The sequence below is a fragment of the Canis lupus genome, chromosome 12 (assembly GCF_003254725.2).
Source record: "Canis lupus dingo isolate Sandy chromosome 12, ASM325472v2, whole genome shotgun sequence".
Lineage (NCBI taxonomy): Eukaryota > Metazoa > Chordata > Mammalia > Carnivora > Canidae > Canis > Canis lupus.
The window spans coordinates 72,769,538-72,793,387 of NC_064254.1; the positions used below are offsets into that span (position 1 = coordinate 72,769,538).

Here is a 23,850-nt window from a genome sequence, read left to right on the forward strand (position 1 = left end):
CCACGTGCCGGGCCCTCATCAATCTCGCAGCTTCTCGGAGGGCTCCTGCCATTCGCGTTCCATTCTCCCAGCGGAGGCGGGGAGCTCGGGGAGCTCGCCGAAGGTCACACGGCTGGACGGTTTAAAAAGTTAACGTTTGAACATCCCGATCTTGCCTCCCCGCAGCAGGGACCAATTAGGAAGAGCTCCGGCCGGGGCCTCCGCCGGCGCCTCCTCGCCCTTCCGCCCGGCGCTCGGGCGAACAGCGGAAGTGCCCGGGCGCCAACACTTCCCATGGCCGCCGCTCCGGCGTCCGTAGCCTGCTGAAGCCGAGGGCGGTCCTGGCGGAAGTGACATGATCAGCTCGCGCCCGGAGTTCAGTAGGGTCGGAAAGGGTCGCCGTGGCGGGCGCCTGGGCCGCCTGCGGCCGAACTTCGGTTTCGCGAGCCCGCGGGGGACCGTGCAGGGACCGCAGGTAACAGCCGCGGTCGCCTTCTCGTCGTCCGAGCGCCGGCGCGGAGGCGAGGCCTGCGGCGCGGCCGTGGGGCGACGGCGGGGCGCCGAGGGGCGCGCAGGCCGCGGGGGGTACGCGGCTCCTGCGCTCGTGCAGCGCCGCTCGGGCCGGTACCCGCCGCCCGCGTCGGCAGAGCTGGGGAGCCGCCCTGCTCGGGCGCGGGGCCGCCCCTCCGGCCCCTCCGGCTGCCCTGCCCGGCCCGCCGCACCGCGTCCTCCTGGGGTTCCCCGAGCGGGACTGCGGCGCGGGAGCCTCCGCTCTCGGTTTACCGCGGGCGCCGGGGGCCGCGCGGGCCTCACGGCTCCGTCCCCGGGCGCCCGACGTGGAGCAGCCCCCTCTGCAGGGCTCGTCTGGGCGCGGCCTGGCTGTGGGCTCCGCGGTCTTAAGGGGGCCCGCGGGGAGGGGCGGGGAGGGGCGGGCCGCGCAGCCCCCAGCTTCCGGGGAGTCTCCGGTACTGAGCGCTCCCAACCCCGCCCCCTTCCTTGTTGCCGCGGCCCGGGCGGCCCCTGCCTACTCGCTCGCGGTCGGCGCTCCCGGGTCGCAGGGCCGTGCTCCGCGCCTCTCCGCCTCCGGGACCGGAGCCCCCCGTGAGTCCCCGCTGCCCTGCCAGCCGCGGCGGGGGCTGCGCCGTCCTCCTCCGCCGGCCGCCGGGCAGGGCCGCCGCGCTGCGGGATCCCGCGCTCCCGGCACAGCGAAGTCGGATGCGAATGGCCTTGCTCTCACCGATTTCATGGTGTCAGCACTTCTATTATTACAGGAAAACACTTTTAAAAATACACTTTTCTTATATCTGACGTTTTCTGAAGCAGAGTGTTCTTTCTTCCTTTTTTTGGCCTTTTTCAGTGACGAGTATGTAGGGTGCGTAGTCTTTGGCTCCCTTGTCCTCCCAAAGCGACTGTCCGGTTCTCTCATTCGTCCAACAAACGACTGAGTGCTTGCTTTGTACAAGCTGGAAGGTCCTGCGTGCCTTTTGTGTACAGCTTGTAACTTTGAGACCAGCAGGCTCAATATGTGACAATACCTTAGTAGATGATGTTTAAACTGAAATCTAACGGGAGCTAACATTTATCCTGTGTTTACTAGGTGATAACTAGATTTTGTTCTTGATGTGTTAATCAGCCAGTCCCGTTTGATCCAGTTCTCACAGAACCCTCAGCAAGTTAAGGATCCATCGGAACTAAACTCAACAAACGGTCTTTAAGTAGTCACTTGGTTCTTTTGTCTAAAAGAAATAAAAAAATATGTAGCCAGTAAAGAGACGATGAGCTAATAAAGAAAGCTAGATAGAGTACAGTTCGTGTTTATGTGTTCTAAAGAAATCAAGTTATTACATGTATAAAAACGTGCTATTTATTTTTGGGTCTGTACAGCTTCTGTGTTCTATTAAAGCAGAATATCAGGGACACCTGGGTGGCTCAGTCGTTGAGTGTCTGCATTAGGCTCAGGGCATGATCCCAGGATCCAGGATCGACTTCCACATCAGGCTCCTTGCAAGGAGCCTGCTTCTCCCTCTGCCTGTGTCTCCTCTCTCTCTCTCTCTCTCATAACTAAATATATATATATATATATATATTTAGTTATTTATTTATTTACATAGGCCCCACTGGGATACAAACCAAATAAAATCTTAAAAAAAATAAACCAGAAGATCAGTAAATGATCACACTAAAGTGTATTGGATCCAATTCAGTATTTATTGAACTTATACCCAAGATGTTGTGGAGGATACAAAATATCAAATAGCACTGTGTATACTGTGCTCAATCAATATTTCTGCTCAGATATAAGTTTGCTTAGGAATTTGTTTTCTCTGAGTGTTTTTCCCCAAAAGTTTTTTTTTTTTTAAGATTTTATTTATTTATGAGAGACACAGAGAGAGCAAGGCAGAGACACAGGCAGAGGGAGAAGCAGGCTCCCTGCAGGGAGCCTGATGTGGGGCTTGATTCCCAGACCCCGGGGTCACGCCCTGAGCCGAAGGCAGATGCTCAACCGCTGAGCCACCCAGGTGCCCCTCCCCAAAAGTTTTTAATGTTGATTATGACACCTTAATTTGGAACATTCTTAAGAGTTTTTAAATTAAACATGTAATAAAGTAGTTTTTGTTCTATTGACAGTTTTACATGCAGTCACAGTACACACGAAAAGAATAGCATTTCAGCATTATAAGGTTAAAAGAAATATATTCCAAAATAGTTTCATTGTTTTTTTTTTTTTCTAGTTTGTGTGTTATCATGAAACTGGTTTATAAGACTCTACAGCTTGCCTGTATTTTTACATTAAACTTCAAATTTTTTTCAAAGCAGATTACTATTTCTTGGTGTGCATGAGGATAACGCAAACAGTTGAGGAAATCGCTAAGAAGCGTGTACTGGGGATGCTCTAGGAAAAGACTGAATGCCGAGGCAAGTTCCCGTGCAAAGGTATTTGATTTACCAAGAAGAGAGTGAACATCATGGATCAGAACAACAGCTTGCCGCCTTATGCTCAGGGCCTGGCCTCCCCTCAGGTAATACAGCTGGAGGGAGGGCATATATGGGAATCTGCATTGCTAGAGGTTGTAAAAAGGAAGGAAGGGGATTTAACCACGTATTGTTAAAAATGGATGTATATGTTTTTAAGCTTCTATTTTGTTGAGAAGTTCTATTAGACTTTGGTAGGCATGATAGTGTTAAATTCAGGGAGTTTATTTGGAAGTTAAAATATGTATTTGTTTATAATCTTACTCTTTCCATAAACATTTATGAAAGTGCTCCAGGTGATTATCGGGTCGTTGATTCTGAGAGTAAATCTCACCAAATTATTATTATTTTTTAAATATTTTATTTATTCATTTATTCATGAGAGACACACAGAGAGAGGCAGAGGGAGAAGCAGGCTCCATGTAGGGAGCCCGATGCAGGACTTGATCTCAGGTCTCCAGGATCATGCCCTGGGCCGAAGGCAGGTGCTCAACCACTGAGCCACCCTGGCATCACTTATTTTCTGGTTTTATCCTTTCTCTTTTATGTTTAAGGAGAAAACATATCTACTTATATTTTTTAAGATTTAATTGATTTTTTTGAGAGAGAGAGATAGAGGAGAGAGTGAGAGGAGGAAGAGAAAGAGAATCTTCCACAGAGTCTGCACTGAGTGCAGAGGCCAACATGGGGCTGGATCCTACGAACCAAGAATTGGATGCTCAACTGACTCACTCCCCCAGGCTCCCCAAAAGGTTAATTTTTTTAAAAAAGTAGATATATTATTTGCAGGGCACCTAGGTGGCTTAGACGGTTGGGTGTCTGACTCTTGGTTTTGGCTCAGGTCATGATCTCACTGGTTGTGGGATCAAGCCCTGTGTCAGCCTTTGCCCTCAGCTAGAAGTCTGCTTGGGATTCTCTCTCCCTCTCCCTCTCCCTCCACCTCTCCCACTTGTATGTGCACGTGCACTCTCTGTCTCTTTAATGAATAAATTTAAAAAATTCTTAATCTATAAGTCAATCAGAGAAAGATAATTATGTAATTTCACTCATGAAATTTAAGAAACAAAGCAGGAGGTTATAGGGGAAGGGAGGGAAACAAAATCAGGAAGATAAACTATAAGAGACTCTTAACGCTAGGAAACTGAGGGTCACTGGAGGGGAGGTGGGTGAGGGATGGGGTAACTGGGGGACAGGCATTGGGGAGGGCACTTGATGTAATAGCACTGGGTGATAAATGCAACTGATGAATCACTGGCCTCTACCTCTGAAACATAATACACTGTATGTTAATTAATTGAATTTAAATTAAAAAATGTAAAAAAAAAATAACCTTTAGATAAAATTTTCATAAAATAAAAACACCCCTTTTAAGTGTGTTGATAATTGTATATACCTGTGTATACAATTGATCTGATCCTTAGCTAAAGATAGTTTTGCCTAGCCTAGAGTTTCAGACAAATGGAATTATATCAGTATGTGTTTTTTTGTGTGTGTCTGTGTTTTTTGCCCAGTTTAACACTTGTATGTCCACAGATGCCTTTATATTGTCAGGTAATGCTCCTTTGTGTGGCTGTATCACATTTTGTGTATCCATACATTAGGGGGAGTTTCTAGGTCAGGGCTGTTATGAATAAAGTTGCTGTAAACATTTGTGAACAGGCTGTGTGTCTACTGTTTCTGTCTCTCTTGGGTGAATACCTAGGAGAGGGATTGCTAGGCCATATGGTTAAGTATACGTTTCACTCTGAGAAATTGTTGAACCATGTTCTAGTTCTGCCAGCAGCATGTGAGAGTTTTGGTTGTTCCACATCCTCACTGATACTTGAGGTTTTAACTTTTAGCTATTCTAGTTGTTGCTTAATAGTATTTGTGATTTGAATTGGCATTTTCCTGATGACTAATGATTTTGAGCATCTTGTTAAGTGCTTTTTGGCCAATTGCTTGTCTTCATTTGTAGAATGTCCTTGGCATCGTTTGCCCATTTGTTTGTTGGCTTATTTGTCTTTTATTGTATTATAGTTGCTCTCATATATTGTGGATACAGGTGCTTTCTTAGGTATAGGTATTATATATGTTTTCTCTCAGTCTGTGGTGTGGCTTCCTTTATAATTTCCTTAATGGTGTCTTTCAAAGAGTAGAAGCTCTTACTTTTTTCTGAAGTCCATTTATCAGTTTACTTCATGATTAGTGCTTTGGTATCTTAAGAAATCTTGTCTTACCCAAAGTCTTAAGGATTTTCTCAACATAGTTTTATCTTTTACACGTATGTCTGTGATCCATTTTGAGTTCATCTGTTTATGTGACATAAAGAAAGGAAGACCTTTCAAAACCTTACTTTTTCAAAGTAATGTGACCTGAATGTCTATAGAGTGTTAGATGCCGTAGACTAACTCCTATACAGTTAGGGCTGCGGTATACATTTGATCCTCCTCCTCACATTCTTCCTGCCATCATGTTGGTGAAACAATTTAACAGAAATTCCTTAGACAGTTTTGGTTTATGCTTTCTGTCAAATAAAGTGGTAGAAGTGGGAAGGGATTGTGGCTCTCTTTTGGATCTTGCACCTATTTGAGGATCTACTGGACACTGTGGATTCCTTCAGGCAGAAATATTGGGTATAATTTTAAGAGGTTCACAAAACCACTGCAAGCTCTGCAGGCTCCATGAGCTCCATGGATTTTGTTGTTGAGTGAGGGCAGTGGACTGACTGGGTGTCCAGAAAACTTAGCCGTTGATCATGGCTTCTCTACTAGTGAGATCTGTGGTCTTAGGGAAGTCATTTAGCTTCTCCTGGTGTCAGTTTTCTTGTCCTTAATGTGGGAAGAACAGCATCTATTTTTCCTTCTTCCAAAGGGCTGTTTTGAGACTCGTAAGTTAGTAAATGTAACAGTGTCTGGAAAAGTTAAGTATTTGGAGAAGTAAATTGAGACTGTTCTGATAGATACATTGGATTTTCTTGATTTAAACTTTTTGGAGAGCAAATGATCCACCTTTTTGAATAGTATTCTCACAATTGTCATTATTGTTGTTAACACGGAGTGTTTTCCATGTGCTTGTCATTGCGTTGAATGAGTTAAGTGGCATCTCTAGGGTAAGCATGTGATTTATCACCCAACCTTGGACAGATAATAGTCACTGAGAGTGAATGGGCTGTATGCTAGGGTAGTAGTTTAAACATCGATGGGCAGTCACTCCAGTTATGTATTAGAACATTATTACTAACACTATTATTAGGGCTAAGCAACTTCCTCGTGTTTTCACATGTAGTAAGTAGCAGGGTTGGATTGCACACCCAGGTATAATCCCAAATACTAAGCTCTTACCTACCATGCTATGGTGAAGAAGAAAGTGGTGAAGAAGAAAGAACAGCAAATGCATTTCTGTTAAGGCATCATAACCCCATTTATATTCAGAAGGCATCTGTCCTTATACATCTCACCGCCTCTTCTATCACACAGGTGCAGAAACCACCCCATACCAGCTGGCCTGACTTACTGTTCTCCTGACTTTCCGCAGGGTGCCATGACTCCTGGAATCCCTATCTTCAGTCCAATGATGCCTTATGGCACAGGACTGACTCCACAGCCTATCCAGAACACCAACAGCCTTTCTCTTCTGGAGGAACAGCAGAGACAACAGCAGCAGCAGCAGCAGGCCCAGCAGCAGCAGGCCCAGCAGCAGCAGCAGCAACAGCAGGCCCAGCAGCAGGCTGTGACAGCAGTGCAGCAGTCGACATCCCAGCAGGCGACCCAGGGAGCCTCGGGCCAGACACCACAGCTCTTCCACTCACAGACTCTTACCACTGCACCCTTGCCGGGCACCACTCCCCTCTATCCTTCCCCCATGACCCCCATGACCCCTATTACCCCTGCCACACCAGCCTCTGAGAGCTCTGGGATCGTGCCGCAGCTACAGTGAGTACTTTGTGTTGTGTCTTCTCTCTCACCCTGGAAGTGTCCTTTGGACTGGGTGCTGCTGTTCTTTGTTTTCAACTAGATTGATTTATTTAAGGATTTAATACCATTAAGGATAGTAGTCATCGGGATCCCTGGGTGGCGCAGCGGTTTGGCGCCTGCCTTTGGCCCAGGGCGCGATCCTGGAGACCCGGGATCGAATCCCACATCAGGCTCCCAGTGCATGGAGCCTGCTTCTCCCTCTGTCTGTGTCTCTGCCTCTCTCTCTCTCTCTCTCTGTGACTGTCATAAATAAATTAAAAAAAAAAAAAAAAAAAAAAAAAAAGGATAGTAGTCATCATATATCAAGTATGTATGTTCTCTCTCTCACTTTTACATGAGAAAGGGATACTAAGCTGCCTTAGTGAGTCAGTCCCTTCAGTAAAAGGCTCGCATAACATCTTCAGACCTGGTAGCTCATGTTTATAATCCTGGGCCAAATATATAAACACAAGCTACCAAATTGTTTTTATAGACATTTCCCTCTAGCTGATTTGCTGAACCAAGCATTTTGTAGTCTCCCTCCCTTGTGATGTTTTCAGTCTTTGGGAAGGGAAGATTAGTTACTTAGTCTTAGTTCATGGTGGTCCTTGTTTGTCTTCATTGGTTATTATGAGGGCTATATATAACTTTGAAGAGCTCTGTCCTTTCCACAAGTTGAAGATGTCTGTTCTTGTCCTAAATGGATTTTTCTACATAAATGAAATGGGTGCAGAGTGGATAGGGGTAGGAGAAAAATTCTTGAAAAAATACAAATATTCTCACATATGTGTCAATGAGAAGCCAGCCCACAGGAGGAAAAAGCAAGGCTTACAGAAGGATGGTCTTTTAGGCAGAAGCAGCACTAAAAGCACCATGAATCAAGGGGAGTGGGAAAATATCCCAATAAACCAGATTTTGGATACAAAAAACAAACAAACAAACAAAATGAAAACAAACTCTAACTCAAGATAGATAAAAGACTTAAGTATAAGATCCAAAGGAAAAGTCAGTGAAGAAAATATAGGACAAAAGCTTCACGACATTGAACTTGGCAATGTTTTCTTGGATGTGTCACCAAAGACACAGGTGACAACAGAAAATGCAGATAACCTGAACTACGCGAAAATTTTTATCAAGACACTGTTCACAGAGTAAAAATGCAACCCACAAGATGGAAGAAAATAGTTGCAAGTCATGTATCCAATAAAGGGTTATTATCTAGATATTTAGAGAACTACTAAAACCCAACAACAAAAAACAAACAGCCTGATTCCAAAATGGACAAAGGACTTGAATAGACATTTCTCCAGGGAAAATATGCGAATGGCCAATAACCACATGAAAGGATGCTCGACATCACTAAACATGTAAATGCAGATCAAAACTACAATGAGATACCACCTCATACTCATTAGGACAGCTGCCAAAAGCAGAATATAACAAGTTTTGGGGATACAGAGAAATTTGAACCCTATGTACTGTTTGTTAAAAAAAAAAGAAAAATGAGTATGCGTAGCAATTGTATGACTAAATTTGTGGTGGATGCACCACAACTTGATTCAGTTTGTAAGTAAAGACATGCTAAAGGCAAGTGTGTATATAAAATTGATTGAAAAGAAACAGTTTTTGTTTTTGTTTTTGTTTTTTAGATTTTATTTATTCATGAGAGAGAGAGGCAGAGACACAGGCAGAGGGAGAAGCAGGCTCCATGCCGGGAGCCCGACTTGGGACTCAATCCTGGGACTCCAGGATCACGCCCTGGGTGGAAGGCAGGTGCTAAACCGCGGAGCCACCCACGGATCCCTGGAAGGATGTAGAAATGAAAACAGTCATTGGGGGCAGCCCAGGTGGCTCAGCGGTTTAGCGCCACCTTCAGCCCAGGGTGTGATCTTGGAGACCCAGGATCGAGTCCCACATCGGGCTCCCTGCAAGGAGCCTACTTCTCACTCTGCCTGTGTCTCTGCCTCTCTACCTGTGTCTTTCATGAATAAATAAATAAAATATTAAAAAAAAAACAGTCATTGGGTTGATCATTCTAATTGGCCTTAATATTGTATATTAAAGTATGCAGCTATCTTCTTTCTTATCCAACCAAATTGTGAGCCATCAAGTTTTCAAAGTATTGCATTTTGACAGGATGGGAAAGAACCAAAAGCAGCAGTGAGCTAGAAACAATTGGAGATGTGTTCGCAATTTGGAATCAGTATTCACGGGACAGGGATGTTCCATGCTCATGCATGATGGTTAATGGGCAATCAGTTTCATTCAAAGGGCTAAGGCGTGGCTCTGGGGATAGATGGGGATAGATGGATGCAAACACTACCACTTTGGAACCATGATTACCTGGAGCAAGGTACTGCCCCATTTAAGCCTCAGCTTCTTCATCTGAAAGTGTGAATATTAATAGTTATTACTTCCTAGTGCATTGTTAAATATTAAGTAGGGTAACCTATGTGAAATGCTCATAAGGGTGTGTACTAAACAAGTAATAAATGTCAACAATTTTTAAAGATTTAAAATTTAAATTAATTGGGGATCCCTGGGTGGCGCAGTGGTTTGGCGCCGCCTTTGGCCCAGGGTGTGATCTTGGAGACCCGGGATCGAATCCCACGTCGGGCTCCTGGTGCATGGAGCCTGCTTCTCCCTCTGCCTGTGTCTCTGCCTCTCTCTCTCTCTCTGTGTGACTATAATAAATAAATAAAGAAAAAAATATATTTAAAAAATTTTTAAATTAGTTTAAATTAAACCAATGTAAATAAATTTGTTCTAGTAAAAGAATCAGATTTCTAGATAATATCAAACATCTCAACCTGTAAAAGTTAAATAAATAATGTTTTCTTTTCAAATTTTTTGCAGAAATATTGTATCTACAGTGAATCTTGGCTGTAAGCTTGACCTAAAGACCATTGCACTTCGTGCCCGAAATGCTGAATATAATCCCAAGGTCAGAGCAATTATAATGTATTTCAAACTATAATAATACAGGAATTTACTGGTAAAGGTCCTTAGAACAAAATGTTTGCGTCATGCTTAGGTTTGTTGATGCCAGCAAAATTTGTATCTTTTTTTTTATTGAGTAGCTACCATGTGAGAGACCCTAGAGTCAGGGCGGTCTGCATGCCATAAACTAAAATTTATTTGCCCGTTGTGATGGGATCCTGTGACATTAAAGAACAGAATATGTGGTATGATTCCGTTTATGTTTTTAAATCTATATAGAATGGAATGATATACTATCTGGATTTTACTTCAGAATAACCCAGTTGGAGATTTGGGGAAGGGTACTTGGGTGAAACAGGATTGGCCAGAAGTTAATAATAAATTAATAATAAATAATGAATCTCTTTTTGGAAACTTGGGCTGTTTTAGCATTGGCCCTTTTAACAAAGAAAAGCTTAATCAACAGAACTACGTATATGCTGTTATTAAGCACATCTAGATTTTGGTTTGGCTACTACTAGATCACATCTAAGTAAGAATTCAGCATCTTGCTGAATTTTTTCTTGTTGTAGTTTTTCTTGGCTTATGAAGTAGCCTTTTGAACTTCTCAAGTTAAATATCCTCACCAATATTCTTTTTTTTTCTTTTTTCTTTTTGTTTTTTTATAAATTTATTTTTTATTGGTGTTCAATTTGCCAACATATAGAATAACACCGAGTGCTCATCCCGTCAAGTGCCCCCCTCAGTGCCCGTCACCCAGTCACCCCCACCCCCCGCCCTCCTCCCCTTCCACCACCCCTAGTTCGTTTCCCAGAGTTAGGAGTCTCTCATGTTCTGTCTCCCTTTCTGATATTTCCCACTCATTTTTTCTCCTTTCCCCTTTATTCCCTTTCACTAATTTTTATATTCCCCAAATGAATGAGACCATATAATGTTTGTTCTTCTCCGATTGACTTATTTCACTCAGCATCATACCCTCCAGTTCCATCCACGTTGAAGCAAATGGTGGGTATTTGTTGTTTCTAATGGCTGAGGAATATTCCACTGTATACATAGACCACAGCTTCTTTTTTTTTTTTTAATAAATTTATTTTTTATTGGTGTTCAATTTGCCAACATACAGAATAACACCCGGTGCTCATCCCGTCAAGTGCCCCCCTCAGTGCCTGTCACCCATTCACCCCCACCCCTGCCCTCCTCCCCTTCCACCACCCTTAGTTCGTTTCCCATAGTTAGGAGTCTTTTTGTTCTGTCTCCCTTTCTGATATTTCCTACCCATTTCTTCTCCCTTCCCTTCTATTCCTTTTCACTATTATTTATATTCCCCAAATGAATGAGAACATATAATGTTTGTCCTTCTCCGATTGACTTATTTCACTCAGCATAATATCCTCCAGTTCCATCCACGTCGAAGCAAATCGTGGGTATTTGTCGTTTCTAATGGCTGAGGAATATTCCATTGTACACATAAACCACATCTTCTTTATCCATCATCTTTCGATGGACACCGAGGCTCCTTCCACAGTTTGGCTATTGTGGACATTGCTGCTAGAAACATCGGGGTGCAAGTGTCCCGGCTTTTCATTGCATCTGAGTCTTTGGGGTAAATCCCCAGCAGTGCAATTGCTGGGTCGTAGGGCAGGTCTATTTTTAACTCTTTGAGGAACCTCCACACAGTTTTCCAGAGTGGCTGCACCAGTTCACATTCCCACCCACAGTGCAGGAGGGTTCCCCTTCCTCCATATCCTTTCCAACATTTGTGGTTTCCTGCCTTGTTAATGTTCCCCATTCTCACTGGGGTGAGGTGGTATCTCATTGTGGTTTGGATTTGTATTTTGTATGGCCAGTGATGCAGAGCATTTTCTCATGTGCATGTTGGCCATGTCTGTGTCTTCCTCTGTCCTCACCAATATTCTTGTGAAGTTTGAATCTATGTACATATTTGTGTGTGTGTGTGTGTGTGTCTCTCTCTCTTTTTTTTTTTCTGGCCTTTTGTTTATACTCAACGTGTATATGCACATACCTGAGTATTAAAACTTGGAAGATGATTTTGAGTGACACCAAGCCATTTTGAGATATTAAATAAAACCAAGAGAAAGACAATGACTAAGTTTCTTCCTTCCTCCTCAGCCTGAAAACTATATCATTGTATTGTTAGTGGCACCTAAACCTAGTAAGAGCTGCTGTTTACGTGAGTTAGTGAAGCCATTTTCCCTAGAGTAGGCTGTAATCTTACAATTGATATTTTCTTCAGAAGTATGATTTCTCTAATAAGTCACTATGTTTAATGTTTTGGAGATATCCAAAGAAGATAGAAAATTCTTTTATTTTCCTCGTAACATAAACCCAAATCTTATTGACTATTAATATTTACTCATGAACCTCTACTAGTAAGATCGCAATTTTAGTAGATAATGAGCTGTTGTAATAATATTTTATAACAATATTTAGAAGTGGGGCCCCTGGGTGGTTCTGTCAGTTAATCATCTGCCTTCAGCTTGGGTAGTGATCCTGGCCGGGATCCTGGGATCAAGCCCCACATTGGGGTTCCCTGTTCAGCAGGGAGTCTGCTCCTCCCTCTCCATCTGCCCCTTCTCCCCACTTGTGCTCTCTCTCTCACTTGCTTTCTCTCTTTTAAGTATATAAATAAAACCTTAAAACAATATTTAGATGTTATATCAACATAAAGTATACCTTGATTATGTTAAATTTATGAATCATTATTGAAGGACTCATTCTAGGATGTATCAGCAATACAGAATGAGGCAGGTTCAGACATATTTTGATAGTTTATTAAAATTGTTTTTTTTAAGAGGGAGCAGTAAAGTAGTTGGGTTTAGATTGGAGCAGTATTTAACAGTCACACAGGAAGCAAAGTACTATGATAGATGTGTAGGGGTATGTTTAGCAGCTATAACGGAAGGGGTATGTTTAGCAGCTATAACTGATAGCTAAGTTGGATAAATAAATGTTAGCTGTGCATTGAGAAAATTGTTAAGTAATGGTCTTGGAGCAAGTTTCTAGCTCTCTAAAGCGTAACCTGTCTTTTATATACAGGCGAGGAAGCTGTAGCCTATACAGAACTGTCCAAAATAAAATATTGCTGTAATAACTGGCTAAGAACAAAAATGGCTTATTTAGCTACTGAGACTTTTTGGTCAGCTTGCTTGAGCTAATTAAAATATAGAGAACATCAAATATGGCTAATTATTTTAGAACCCCTCCTTTTTTATGGTAAGAGAATAAATCTTTATGGTTACCCAGTGGCCTTTTGGGAAATTACCAAGACACCTCGATGTAAAAACAGTTCTTATTTTTTTGGAGTTTAAGAAAGAGAAAAAGGGGCAGCCTGGGTGGCTCAGTGGTTTACCGCCTGCCTTTGGCCCAGGGCATGATCCTGGAGACCTGGGATCGAGCCCGTGTCGGGCTCCCTGCATGGAGCCTGCTTTTCCCTCTGCCTGTGTGTCTCTGCCTCTCTCTCTCTCTCTCTCTTATGAATAAATAATATCTTTAAAAAAGAGAGAGAGAAAGAAAGGAGAAGTCAGAACTGTTTAACTGTTTTCATCATATAAAGCATTTTATCTTTGACTTTGAAATGTAATATCAGCATATTGAATAAAATGATACATATATAATGTTGAATTTGTGGTAATAATAAAATAACAATTTCGTTAATAAGATACTGTATATATTACCTGTTGTGCCTGGTATAGTCTCAACCATTTATATTTGTTACTGTCTTTAGCCAAAGCAATCCAATGTGGTTGTGTACAGACACAAGGAAAACTAGAAGGCAGATAACTGAGAAATATGTCTCTCCATCAGTGCAGATACACATATCCCTTCTATAATTGTCTAAAGTGGTAAAATAAACATATATGTCGACATTCTTCCATCAAGAAATTAAAGTTATTACACAGCATATTAAAAAGAAAGTAAATGCCAAATAAAAACTGTTCTTGACCAGTGTTTTTATTTTTTCTTAAGAAATTATCTATATATTAAAAAATTTTTTTTTAATTTTTTAATTTTTTTTTTAAATTTTTTTTTTATGATAGTCACACACACACACACAGAGAGATAGAGGCAGAGACACAGGCAGAGGGAGAAGCAGGCTCCATGCACTGGGAGCCCGACGTGGGATTCGATCCCAGGTCTCCAGGATCGCGCCCTGGGCCAAAGGCAGGCGCCAAACCGCTGCGCCACCCAGGGATCCCTATATTAAAATTTTTTTAAGTATTTGTCTAAGATCCCAAGGTAACTAAGGTCTGGAAGTGACCATTTATCCGTTGGCAAGCCTGTATAATGTGTAGCATTAGAAATAATTAATCTTTCATCTATCATTTTATTTGCTTTGAATACATGCTTTTACAATTTTATAATCCTCAGTGAAATGATACCATTTGATCAATAAAACCAGTAGAGGGAATTTAGGGAATGCTTTTCTTGGTACTTGTGTAAACTGGAATATAGGGCTAGCATTTTTGCACGATGGTGAAATCTGAGGGAAGACATAGAGCAGTTTTATTTTATTTTCTTTTAAGATTTTGTTTATTTATTCATGAGAGACAGAGAAAGAGAGAGAAGCAGAGACACAGGCAGAGGGAGAAGCAGGCTCCTTGCAGGGAAGCCCGACTGGGACTCGATCCCAGGTCCCCAGGGTCATGCCCCAGGCTGAAGGTGGAGCTAAACCGCTGAGCCACCTGGGCTGCCCCATAGAGCAGTTTTAAAACTAAAATTGTTAAAGCAGTCTAATTTGTTAAAGAGTCATCTTGATTAGAAATACATGAATTTTTTTCTTATGTCATTACAGATACTAAAATTTTTAGAGTTATTTGAAAGCAAATTTTTGCTCTTATCATGTAAGCTAGTAACGGAGGCCATTAATTCAATCCATGGCTAAAATATGTTCCCCTTCAGTTACAATGTTAGCAATAAAAACATTCCTAAAACTTAAAAAGTAGAGGGGCACCTGGGTGGTTCAGTTGGTTAAATGTCCGCCTTCAGCTCTGGTCATGATCTCAGGTCCTGGGATTGAGCCCTGTGTTTGGCTCCCTGCTCAGTTGGGAGTCTGCTTTTCCCTCTCCCCCTGCCTCCTGCCCTGGGCTCTTGCTCTTGCTTGCTCTCTCTCTCTCTCTCTCAAATAAATATAAAATCTTAAAAAAAAAAAAAAAAAAAAAACACAAAACTTAAAAAGTAGAAATTAAAGATAAAAACTTTGATTTTTTTTCCTAATTTGCAATTTTGTGTACTTTAACACTGTTTCTAAGGCCGTTTCACTACATGTTGGTATGGTTGTAATATGATTTACTACCGCTGGGGGTAGAAAAGGTTTATCAATCTATTTGCTAAAAAAATCATTAAAAGAACAGTTACAGTTTTAGAGGCTAGCAAATATAAGTAGAAACAGACACTGGTATTTATTAAGGATGTAATTGAAGTAAAATGTTTGCAAATATTATTATTATTTTTTTAAGAGGGAGGGGCAGAGGGAGAGGCAGAGGGAGAGGGAGAGAGAGAACCCCAGGCAGGCTCCACACCCATCACGAAGCTTGATGCGGGGCTCTATCCCACAACCCCGAGATCGTGACCTGAGCTGAAACCAAGAGTTGGACACTTAACTGAGTCACCCAGGCACCCCGTAAATATTATTTTTTGTTGCAATGTCTGTGAAAGAATACATAGATCTAGGTTCAGCTTACTCAGTAGTCACTGTTGATTCTGCTCCCTGTGCAGAAGCACACGTGCTGCATGGTGATGTAAGTGAATCCTGTCTAGGAGCGTCTGTCAGATATGAGACCTCTGTATGTAGCTGGCCCTTCTTATCAGTTGTGATGTTCTTTGTCATTTTCTTGTTCTCCTAAAAGAAATCAGTCTGGCATGACCTCATTAATGATTGTCTCTGACCATTTTAGCGATTTGCTGCTGTAATCATGAGAATAAGAGAGCCCCGAACCACTGCACTGATTTTCAGTTCTGGGAAGATGGTGTGTACGGGAGCCAAGAGGTAGGTTTAAAGAGTTTATTCTCTAGGTCATACAGTACCACGATATTCAGTTGCATTTTATGTGTATTTGACAAAATGTAACATCCAAACTATTATTAAGGATCCCTTTATGTAAAAAGTTTTATATATAACACAGATTCCTCCCCGAGTGAACAAAGAATTGGTCAGGAATCACAAAATTTTAGAGCTAATGGTGTGAGAGTGTATATATAGATCTGCAGCGGGGCAGCACCATGTGTGTTGTCACAGATCACTGCTGCCTCTTGTAAATAGTCTGCCTCATGAGGGTTGGGGTTATGCAGGTCTTAAGGAGTGTACCCTTTTCATAAAATGCTCTTGTCTATATTCTGTGTCTGTTTGGAGCGATCCTATTTATGAAGGTTAACACTTTGGGGCCTTGACTGTAAACTTTGTCTAATAGACTCTGCGTAATTGGTAGAAGGCAAAGGTCTGGGAAAGATTAGTTACATCAGGGGCACCTGGGTGGCTCAGTGGTTGAGGGCCTCCCTTTGGCTCAGGGTGTGAACCCAGGGTCCTGGGATCGAGTCCCACATCGCCTGAAGGGAGCCTGCTTCTCCCTCTGTGTCTGACTCTCTGTCTCTCATGAATAAAAAAAAAGTGGCGGGGGGGGGGGATTAGTTACATCAGCTTCATAAAGTTTGAACAAATTAAGTAAATTAAACTTTAAAATAAAAGATACTTAATATAAGACTTGGAGTTGTTCACTCACAGAAGGGGCTGTGGATGCTTTTGCTTATTTAATGAAGGGAAGGCTATTGGTGTGGACATTGGGATTCATGGTCTCTGAGTTTTTTCAGAAGGCAAGACATGGGTTTATCCCCCAGCTTTCACAGAAGTCTTCATGTAGGGGACTTGCTTGTTTTCCCTGGATAAGTATCAAAAACTTGGGGTTTATCGATAAATGCTGGTTGGTTTTATCTTTCCTAGACATGTTTTTCATGTGTACTGTTTAGCTTTCTTTATCCATTTGCTACACATTGAGTAGTCTGTATCTAGTTGCATCATTATTTTATTAAGATAGGGAACTAGAAATAAATTTATTTTCCTCAAGGAAAAGAAAGCATCTCATGTATGTATGCTTAATTTTTGTCATTCCTGACCCCTACACTTGAGTCTTTTGCTCAGGATGGTATTATTGCTTTTATTTTGCTTTTCCTGACTAAGTTCTACATTAGTAAGCCATAGGTTTATCCAGCAGATGTGTTATAAGAATGGATAATGAGTAGAATTAGTGCATGCATTAGTCAAGTCTAAATCCTATCAATATTTTCCTATCAAAATGAAGTTGTTAATTTTCATTTTAGGAATATATAGGTTATAAAATACAGTAATAGTAATGATAGTGCTGATGAGATACTCCACATCTGTAAAACCTGGGTGTATTAGTAATTTGGTGTAGGCCTGCAGTTTTCTCTCAAGGACACAGGAGTACTTTATGATAAAATTGTTAATGTCTGTTGTTCTCTTACTGGAAGTGGGGGTGACATTTTGCCTTTTTTGAAAAAATAACTTTTCTAGTTTGGACTTCTTATAAGTTACTCATTTAAATAATTATTTTAGGTGGCTTTGACTGTAACTATCTCACTTTTTCCTTTTCCTAGTGAAGAACAGTCTAGACTGGCAGCGAGGAAATATGCCAGAGTTGTACAGAAGTTAGGTTTTCCAGCTAAGTTCTTGGACTTCAAGATTCAGAACATGGTGGGGAGCTGTGATGTGAAGTTCCCTATAAGGTTAGAAGGCCTTGTGCTGACCCACCAACAGTTTAGCAGGTGAGTCTGAAATGTATTACCTGTGGCAACAGTTCATTTACAATCTGTGTAAACCTAGTTCATAACATATGCAAAACAGTATGTAAGCACAAATGATATAGCAATAGATGTATTTAATGTTGAAGTTTCTTCCTAATGTCTTGGAAAATGTATTATTCTCACCATTCTCCTACTTCCCATTTCATTTATTGACATCTATAACTCCCCTTGACTGGGATGAAATTGATTCCCTATTATTTTATTGCTCAATAAGTGCATTTTAAATGCATGAATTAAATCCACAAGCTCTTATATCAATTTTTGTTCCTAGTTGTTTGAATTGTTTTTTTCTAGTGAACATTATATGAGCTCTGCCAGCAAAGTATAAACTTGAGTGAAATGAATCTTCTTTCTTCTTATTTTCCCTGCCACTTACAAGGCCACTGTCCACCGCTCCAGCCTCTCTGCTCCTGCCCCTCTTGGACCAGGTTTTGTACATCCCTCTTGTTCACTTCTCACCTAGGAAACTTCCACTCACATTTCCGATATCCACCCAAGTGTCCCTTTGTCAGAGAAGCCTGTCATGCATTTCCCACTAGGGTAATTACACATGTCGTAACTGGTTTCCGTCTATCTGAACTGGGAAAATGAGGCTGCTGGGATTCCAATCGGACATGCCACTCATGACCCTTGATAAGGGTCAGACACTGCAGAGCATAAATCTAAAGGTCTTGTTCTCATGTGAGAAAATCCAGTCTCATTAGAAACACAGTTTGTTGGTCTTCAGGTACTGACGATAGATCACCCTCACTGGCCTTTAGTTTTCTCTCCTTTGGGTTGACCTCCCAGTGAGTCTGCGGTTCGGTTAGTAGTATTTTACCTAAAGCACGGGTAGCTTTTGATTTCTAAACTGTTTGTGCCATTCCCTTCTAGTTACGAGCCAGAGTTATTTCCTGGTTTAATCTACAGGATGATCAAACCCAGAATTGTTCTTCTTATTTTCGTTTCTGGAAAAGTTGTACTAACAGGTAAGTTATAACAGGAAGTAGTGTCCAAAGGTTTGAAAGAGTTTCACGAACAGATTCTTCTCAGTGCTGAGAAGTAATTTCCCAGAGTGGGGACAGTTGGATAGTATGCGGTGTAGATGCCATTGACCCTCTCTCCTCCACTGTGTAGCACTAGTGAGAAACATACCATCCGGGGGTGGGGGTTGAGAGCAGGGAAATGAGACCACAGCAAGACCCCCCAGTGGGGAGAGCAGGGAAGGTGGCCTTGACATTGGCTGAGAGGTGGCATTTTGAGTTGGAAATGCTCCTGTAAAGCTTTGGGATTTGTCAGCAGTGCCACTTGGAAACAAGTGGGGAAGGTTCAGAAGAGCTTGCTTGAAGGCAAGTGGGGGAATATGATGTGGTGTTCCTTCTGCGCTGCGTAGGTCACAAACTGCTCAGGTCAGAAGCTGATGCAGGGACCAAGATGGGTCACTTGTGGCAAACTGCAGAGGGAGCTGGAGTCACCCAGGGCACTGTTTTTGTGGTTAAAAAAAGCTATTTTAAGAACTTTTTCCTGGGGGCACCTGGGTAGCTCAGTGATTGAGCATCTGCTTTCAGCTCAGGTTGTGATCCCGGGGTCCTGGGATCAAGTCCTGCATTGGGCTCCCTGCAGGGAGCCTGCTTCTCCCTCTGCCTATGTCTCTGCCTCTCATGAATAAATGAATGAATGAATAATTTAATTTTTAAAAAAGAGAACATACTATAAAAACAAAAACAGGTTTGTGATAAGGGATTCCCTCATTATGTTTGAATGCCTGTAGCTATTAGTCTAACTGGTAATGGAGAGAACTGTGCTTATGGTTTTTTTTTTTTTTTTTTTAGATTTTTAAATTATTTATTCATAAGAGACATGGGGGGGGGGGCAGAGACACAGGCAGAGGGAGAAGCAGGCTTTGTGCAGGGAGCCTGACACGGCACTCGATCCCGGGTCTCCAGGATCACGCCCTGGGCTGAAGGCGGCACTAAACCGTTGAGCCACCGGGCTGCCCTATGGTTTTGTTTTAAAGTAATTTTACCTCTTTAACACATTAAGAAAAGCTATTTCTGACTCTCTCCTCCGACTTGTCTTCATAGGTGCTAAAGTCAGAGCAGAAATTTATGAAGCATTTGAAAACATCTACCCTATTCTAAAGGGCTTCAGGAAGACAACGTAATGGCTGTGCATCCTCCTGCCTCTGCACCCACTTGTTTTTAAAACAAATCAGTTTTGGTACATTTAAATGGTGGTGGTGTGGATGGCCCCAATTTGGTGAGAAAATGGATGTTCTGTGGGTTGTAGCACCTGGTGAAGCTCTCCAGCACGTGTTCCCCATGGGGATGCCGGGAAGTGGTCTTCCTTCTGCGTAGAGAACACCGCAGTGTTATGTAAGTCGCCCGTACTGTGCTGCTCTTTGGGCAGCGCTGCCCAGTTATTTATATTTAGGTTTTAAAGACACACTGCTGTCAACAAGTTGGTTTGAGGTACAAAACTTCAAGTGTTAAAGCCACCTCTACAGTTGATTGGACTTTTTCTTTTGTTTAATTTCTTCCCCATAAACCACAGTTTTTATATTTCTACCAGAAAAGTAAAAATCTTTTTTAAAAGTGTTGTTTTTCTAATTCGTGACTCTTAGGGGTTATTTTTGTGCCAGACACATTCCGCCTTTTCAGTATTGCAGGACAGAGTGGCCGTATTAATGGGAACGAATGCTGTACATATTTTTCTTCCTCAGAGTACTCTGTACAATAAATGCTGTTTATAAAAGTGTTAGCTTGATGTTATAAATGACACCTTGTAAGATTCATGTGATCATAACTGTTAAAGTTGTATTTTAGATATAATTGCCTGAAACCGTTTCAGTGTGTGCTTGCTTGCTGTTTGTTTCAATCAATGTTTCATTGTATGTCACGGTGACAGCAGATGAACCACCTGCAAACGAAAGGTTGCTCCTGAAACACAAACTTGCTACGTTCCGTATCTGGAGTACCGCCTGTTCCCAGATACGCTGCCTGCAATTCTCACAAAACCCGTGATCAGGTTTGTTCCCTGTTTGGTGCGGAGACTCAGGCCTGAGCTGTGGGATTTGCCCCAGGGCGCAGAGCCAGCGCGCTCGTGTCCTCCAGTGTCCTCGCTGGGCTTCGTGTACAGCTGGGGGAGGGGTTTTTCTTATGACTGTTACCTGGAAATATGTAAGTTCTTGGGTTTATTGTTTGGGCTACTGTGTCAAAGTGTATCTTCAGGCAGTTCAGAGGCACATAGAATCATTATCAGGATCCTAACTCTCTCTCTTCTGCCGACTTCCCCCGGGGCTCCCAGGCCCCTTCTGTGCATATTCTGCCCTTTGGGGCAGCGTTTGAGCCCATATTTAGAAAATACTAAAGCATATATTATTTTTATAGCTTTGCTTTTTTTCGGTCAGTATGTCCTGGAATCTGATAGCATCACAGACGTACGGCTTCCTCTCCCACATTCCGTGATCATTGGTAGCATCGTAAACCGTGCCATAGGAGGCCCTTGCTCACCTGCTTGTGGTTCAGGGCAGTATTTGTGTAGGGGACGTGCCTAGTGGAGGAGGCCCTGCCGTCCATCAGTCTAATATTCTCTCCTCTATCCAAGAAGTGTTTTTCCACGTGTAGATCTTCTCTTAGATTCTTTAGTAGTTTATAATGTTTTCGTATAGGGCTTCTGCGTTTCATAAAAGTTAATTCCTAAGTATTCTATGGTCCCTTTTGTTCATGTAATATTTCATTACATTTCAGTTCTCGGTGACATAAGTCTTTTAGTCCCAATGACTATTGAATTCAAAAGCTTTTCCCTGTGGAATACAGCACACACAGAAAACCGTAGTTTTTGAATTTTGAATTCTGAATTTGAATTGGATGAGTCGCTATGAACTCATGAGGTAGTCAGTAGACATCCCTGTAACCAGCACTCACAACTTTGTCCGTGTCCCGGGGGCTCCTCTTTCTGTTCCAGTCCAGCCTGTACAACACCCGCTCCCCCTCCCCCACAACAGCCATGGTCTTGTATAGTCATTACCTAAATTACTAATACGGGTTAGAATTCCATTAAAAAAAAAAAATGTTTTTATGTCTCCTTATGCCTTATATTCTCCTCCCTCTCTTTTCCTTAAAACATTACAAGCCACATTTACAGCTGGTAGTTTCCTAGTTTGTTTTGCTGTTTTCAAACACATGGTATTGCTCAGCATGTTCCTGTGTTGTTTCCTGTATGCAAACGAGCACCTACATCCAGAGTCTTGGTCCCTTTGTAAAGACTAAGGAAGTGGTATGTTCGTTGTTAGGAACCAAATGCCTAGTTGTCTCTCTTCTCATTGATCTATGATTGCGTTTATGGGGTGCAAATGATGAATTCCAATTACTTCTTTTCCAGTCATTCATTAGAATTCTTTTGTAAAGTGATACACGTCATATAGCAGGATAAATGCTTGCTTCTTTCCCTTCGAAAGCTTTTGAGATAAAATACCTCATGAGTTCATATCAATATATCGAATTCAAATTCGGGACTATGGGGGTTTCATTTGATCATTTACATATTTTTTACACTGAGAATCCTTAATTTTTAAAAATACATGAAATGAGTTAGAAAACCCCAGTTTTTAGTAGATAAGTCTACTTTACCTTACATTATACCTGCAAACAGTCTTAGTTTACAATATTACCACCAGCGTGATTATCAAAAGCACTTAAACATACTTATTTTGCTGTGATATCCAAATTGTCAAGGGATCATGAGAACGGCATTCAGTATCTAAAATAACAGGACGAATGTATTGCTGTCGTAGTAGGATGAGCGGTTGGGTCAGGCAGCGTTTGAGCCAAATGTGTTTTGGTGGACAGTGGAGTACTTAGATTAGCAGTAGTGAGGGACATCCTCCACAGGAAGTTACTGGGTGAGATGTGAATATTTTATGGTGTTTTTAAATGCATCTTGCTATTTCTAGAGACAACTGAGTTGCTTCATGTTTTTATTTAAATTTTTGGTTTTAGGTTATTTTTATTTAGTATTATTTTCTGTACGGTCATCTTTTTAAGATGGATGCCAGTTGACATGGACACTTTCTGGTAATTTGGACTAGTCTGTAAGTGCAAAGACCCTGTGAACTCTTCACTGTGATTCCCAGAAATTGGCAGGGATGCACACGTAAAGGGCAGCCCGGCTGGTTATTCCCAGCACACCTGCGAGAATGTCTACAATCATTTGGTGAGGTTTCCAAACCCTAATGGATTTGCTTAAAGTCCTTGGCAGTCAGGGTGCTGATCTGCATTGGAAAACTGTAACATCTCCCGACTTCAGGAATCATTTATAATTTGCAATGTGAAGACCCCCCCACCCCCGCCACTAGTCCAGTTTTCCAGAAGCCACACATTATCACCATAGTTGTAGGTGATTCTGACTTTGCTCTCTCAGCTTGAAAGCTGTGACACCTTCCTCCTTCCTGACAGGTATTTAAAAGTACCCTAGTGGATTCCCATGTGGCACTTTGCTTCACTGTATTTTATACACACACTTCTATGAATTACATACACATAGGTACACATACACATAGGTACACATAGAATGTGGGCTAATGGGCCACGAGTTTCTCATATAAAAGTGTAGGGAGATAGCCAAGTAGTCAGTGACGTTAACATATGGTGTAACATCCAAAAAGACACACTTCTGGGAGAATATGGACCAACCTAGATTAGCTGTTGGTTTTCAAGCACTCCGTCAACAGCAGTGTCCCTTTAGGCTTGCTGTAGCACTTGGCAGGCGTCACTGGGTGTTGATAGAACCAGGAACCGTCACAACGTAATTGAGAAACACTATCGGCCAGAAGGAGCCTTAGCACGGTTAATAGGTTTAGCGGACCTCAGGGCCACATTTCCCAGTGGCTGATTCCTGCCTCCTTACTTGGGTTTACTCCCCACATGTACGCTGGTTAGGAGATGGGGGTGGGAGGACCTCATTCTTGCCTTGCAGCAGTCTCTGATCAAGGTCAGTTTTGAAGTAGAGCTTCTCTCCAAAGTCAGTTATTCATAACACTCACCAGCCTGTGAGTTCTGTATTTTTCCATTGTTCTGGGCTTCTGTGTATCCTAGAGCCGGTGACAGTGACCTGATTACCAGTCAAGTCTCTTTGGGTTTTACCCAAAAAGTTTTCTCTTGGTTTTAACATTGCATATTTTAGGAGGAAAAATGTTCTGAGTAATGGA

The 23,850-nt window shown here is 42.1% G+C and overlaps 2 protein-coding genes across 7 annotated transcripts; one reads left to right on the forward strand and one right to left on the reverse strand.

Annotated features, from left to right (window-relative positions):
• Nucleotides 1-175: 175 nt before the first annotated feature.
• On the reverse strand, nt 176-1,225 carry LOC125752251 (translation initiation factor IF-2-like). Its single transcript, XM_049092294.1, has 3 exons — nt 1,217-1,225; nt 1,008-1,158; nt 176-927 (listed from the first exon to the last, which is right to left on the reverse strand). Exons 1-3 carry the CDS (start codon nt 1,223-1,225, stop codon nt 176-178), a joined length of 912 nt encoding a protein of 303 aa, XP_048948251.1.
• LOC112658264 (TATA-box binding protein) lies at nt 315-20,488 on the forward strand. 6 transcript variants are annotated; one of them, XM_025444354.3, is made up of 8 exons: nt 315-454; nt 2,794-2,999; nt 6,469-6,866; nt 9,744-9,831; nt 15,743-15,834; nt 17,457-17,624; nt 18,537-18,631; nt 19,727-20,488. In XM_025444354.3, exons 2-8 carry the CDS (start codon nt 2,946-2,948, stop codon nt 19,804-19,806), a joined length of 975 nt encoding a protein of 324 aa, XP_025300139.1. In that variant the 5' UTR covers nt 315-454; nt 2,794-2,945; the 3' UTR covers nt 19,807-20,488. The 6 variants fall into 6 exon arrangements, with proteins under 6 accessions (XP_025300139.1, XP_025300138.1, XP_048948441.1 ...); XM_025444353.3 differs by having other exon boundaries at nt 2,797-2,999; XM_025444356.3 differs by lacking the exon at nt 315-454 and adding an exon at nt 961-1,080 and having other exon boundaries at nt 2,797-2,999.
• The last annotated feature ends 3,362 nt before the right edge of the window (nt 20,489-23,850 follow it).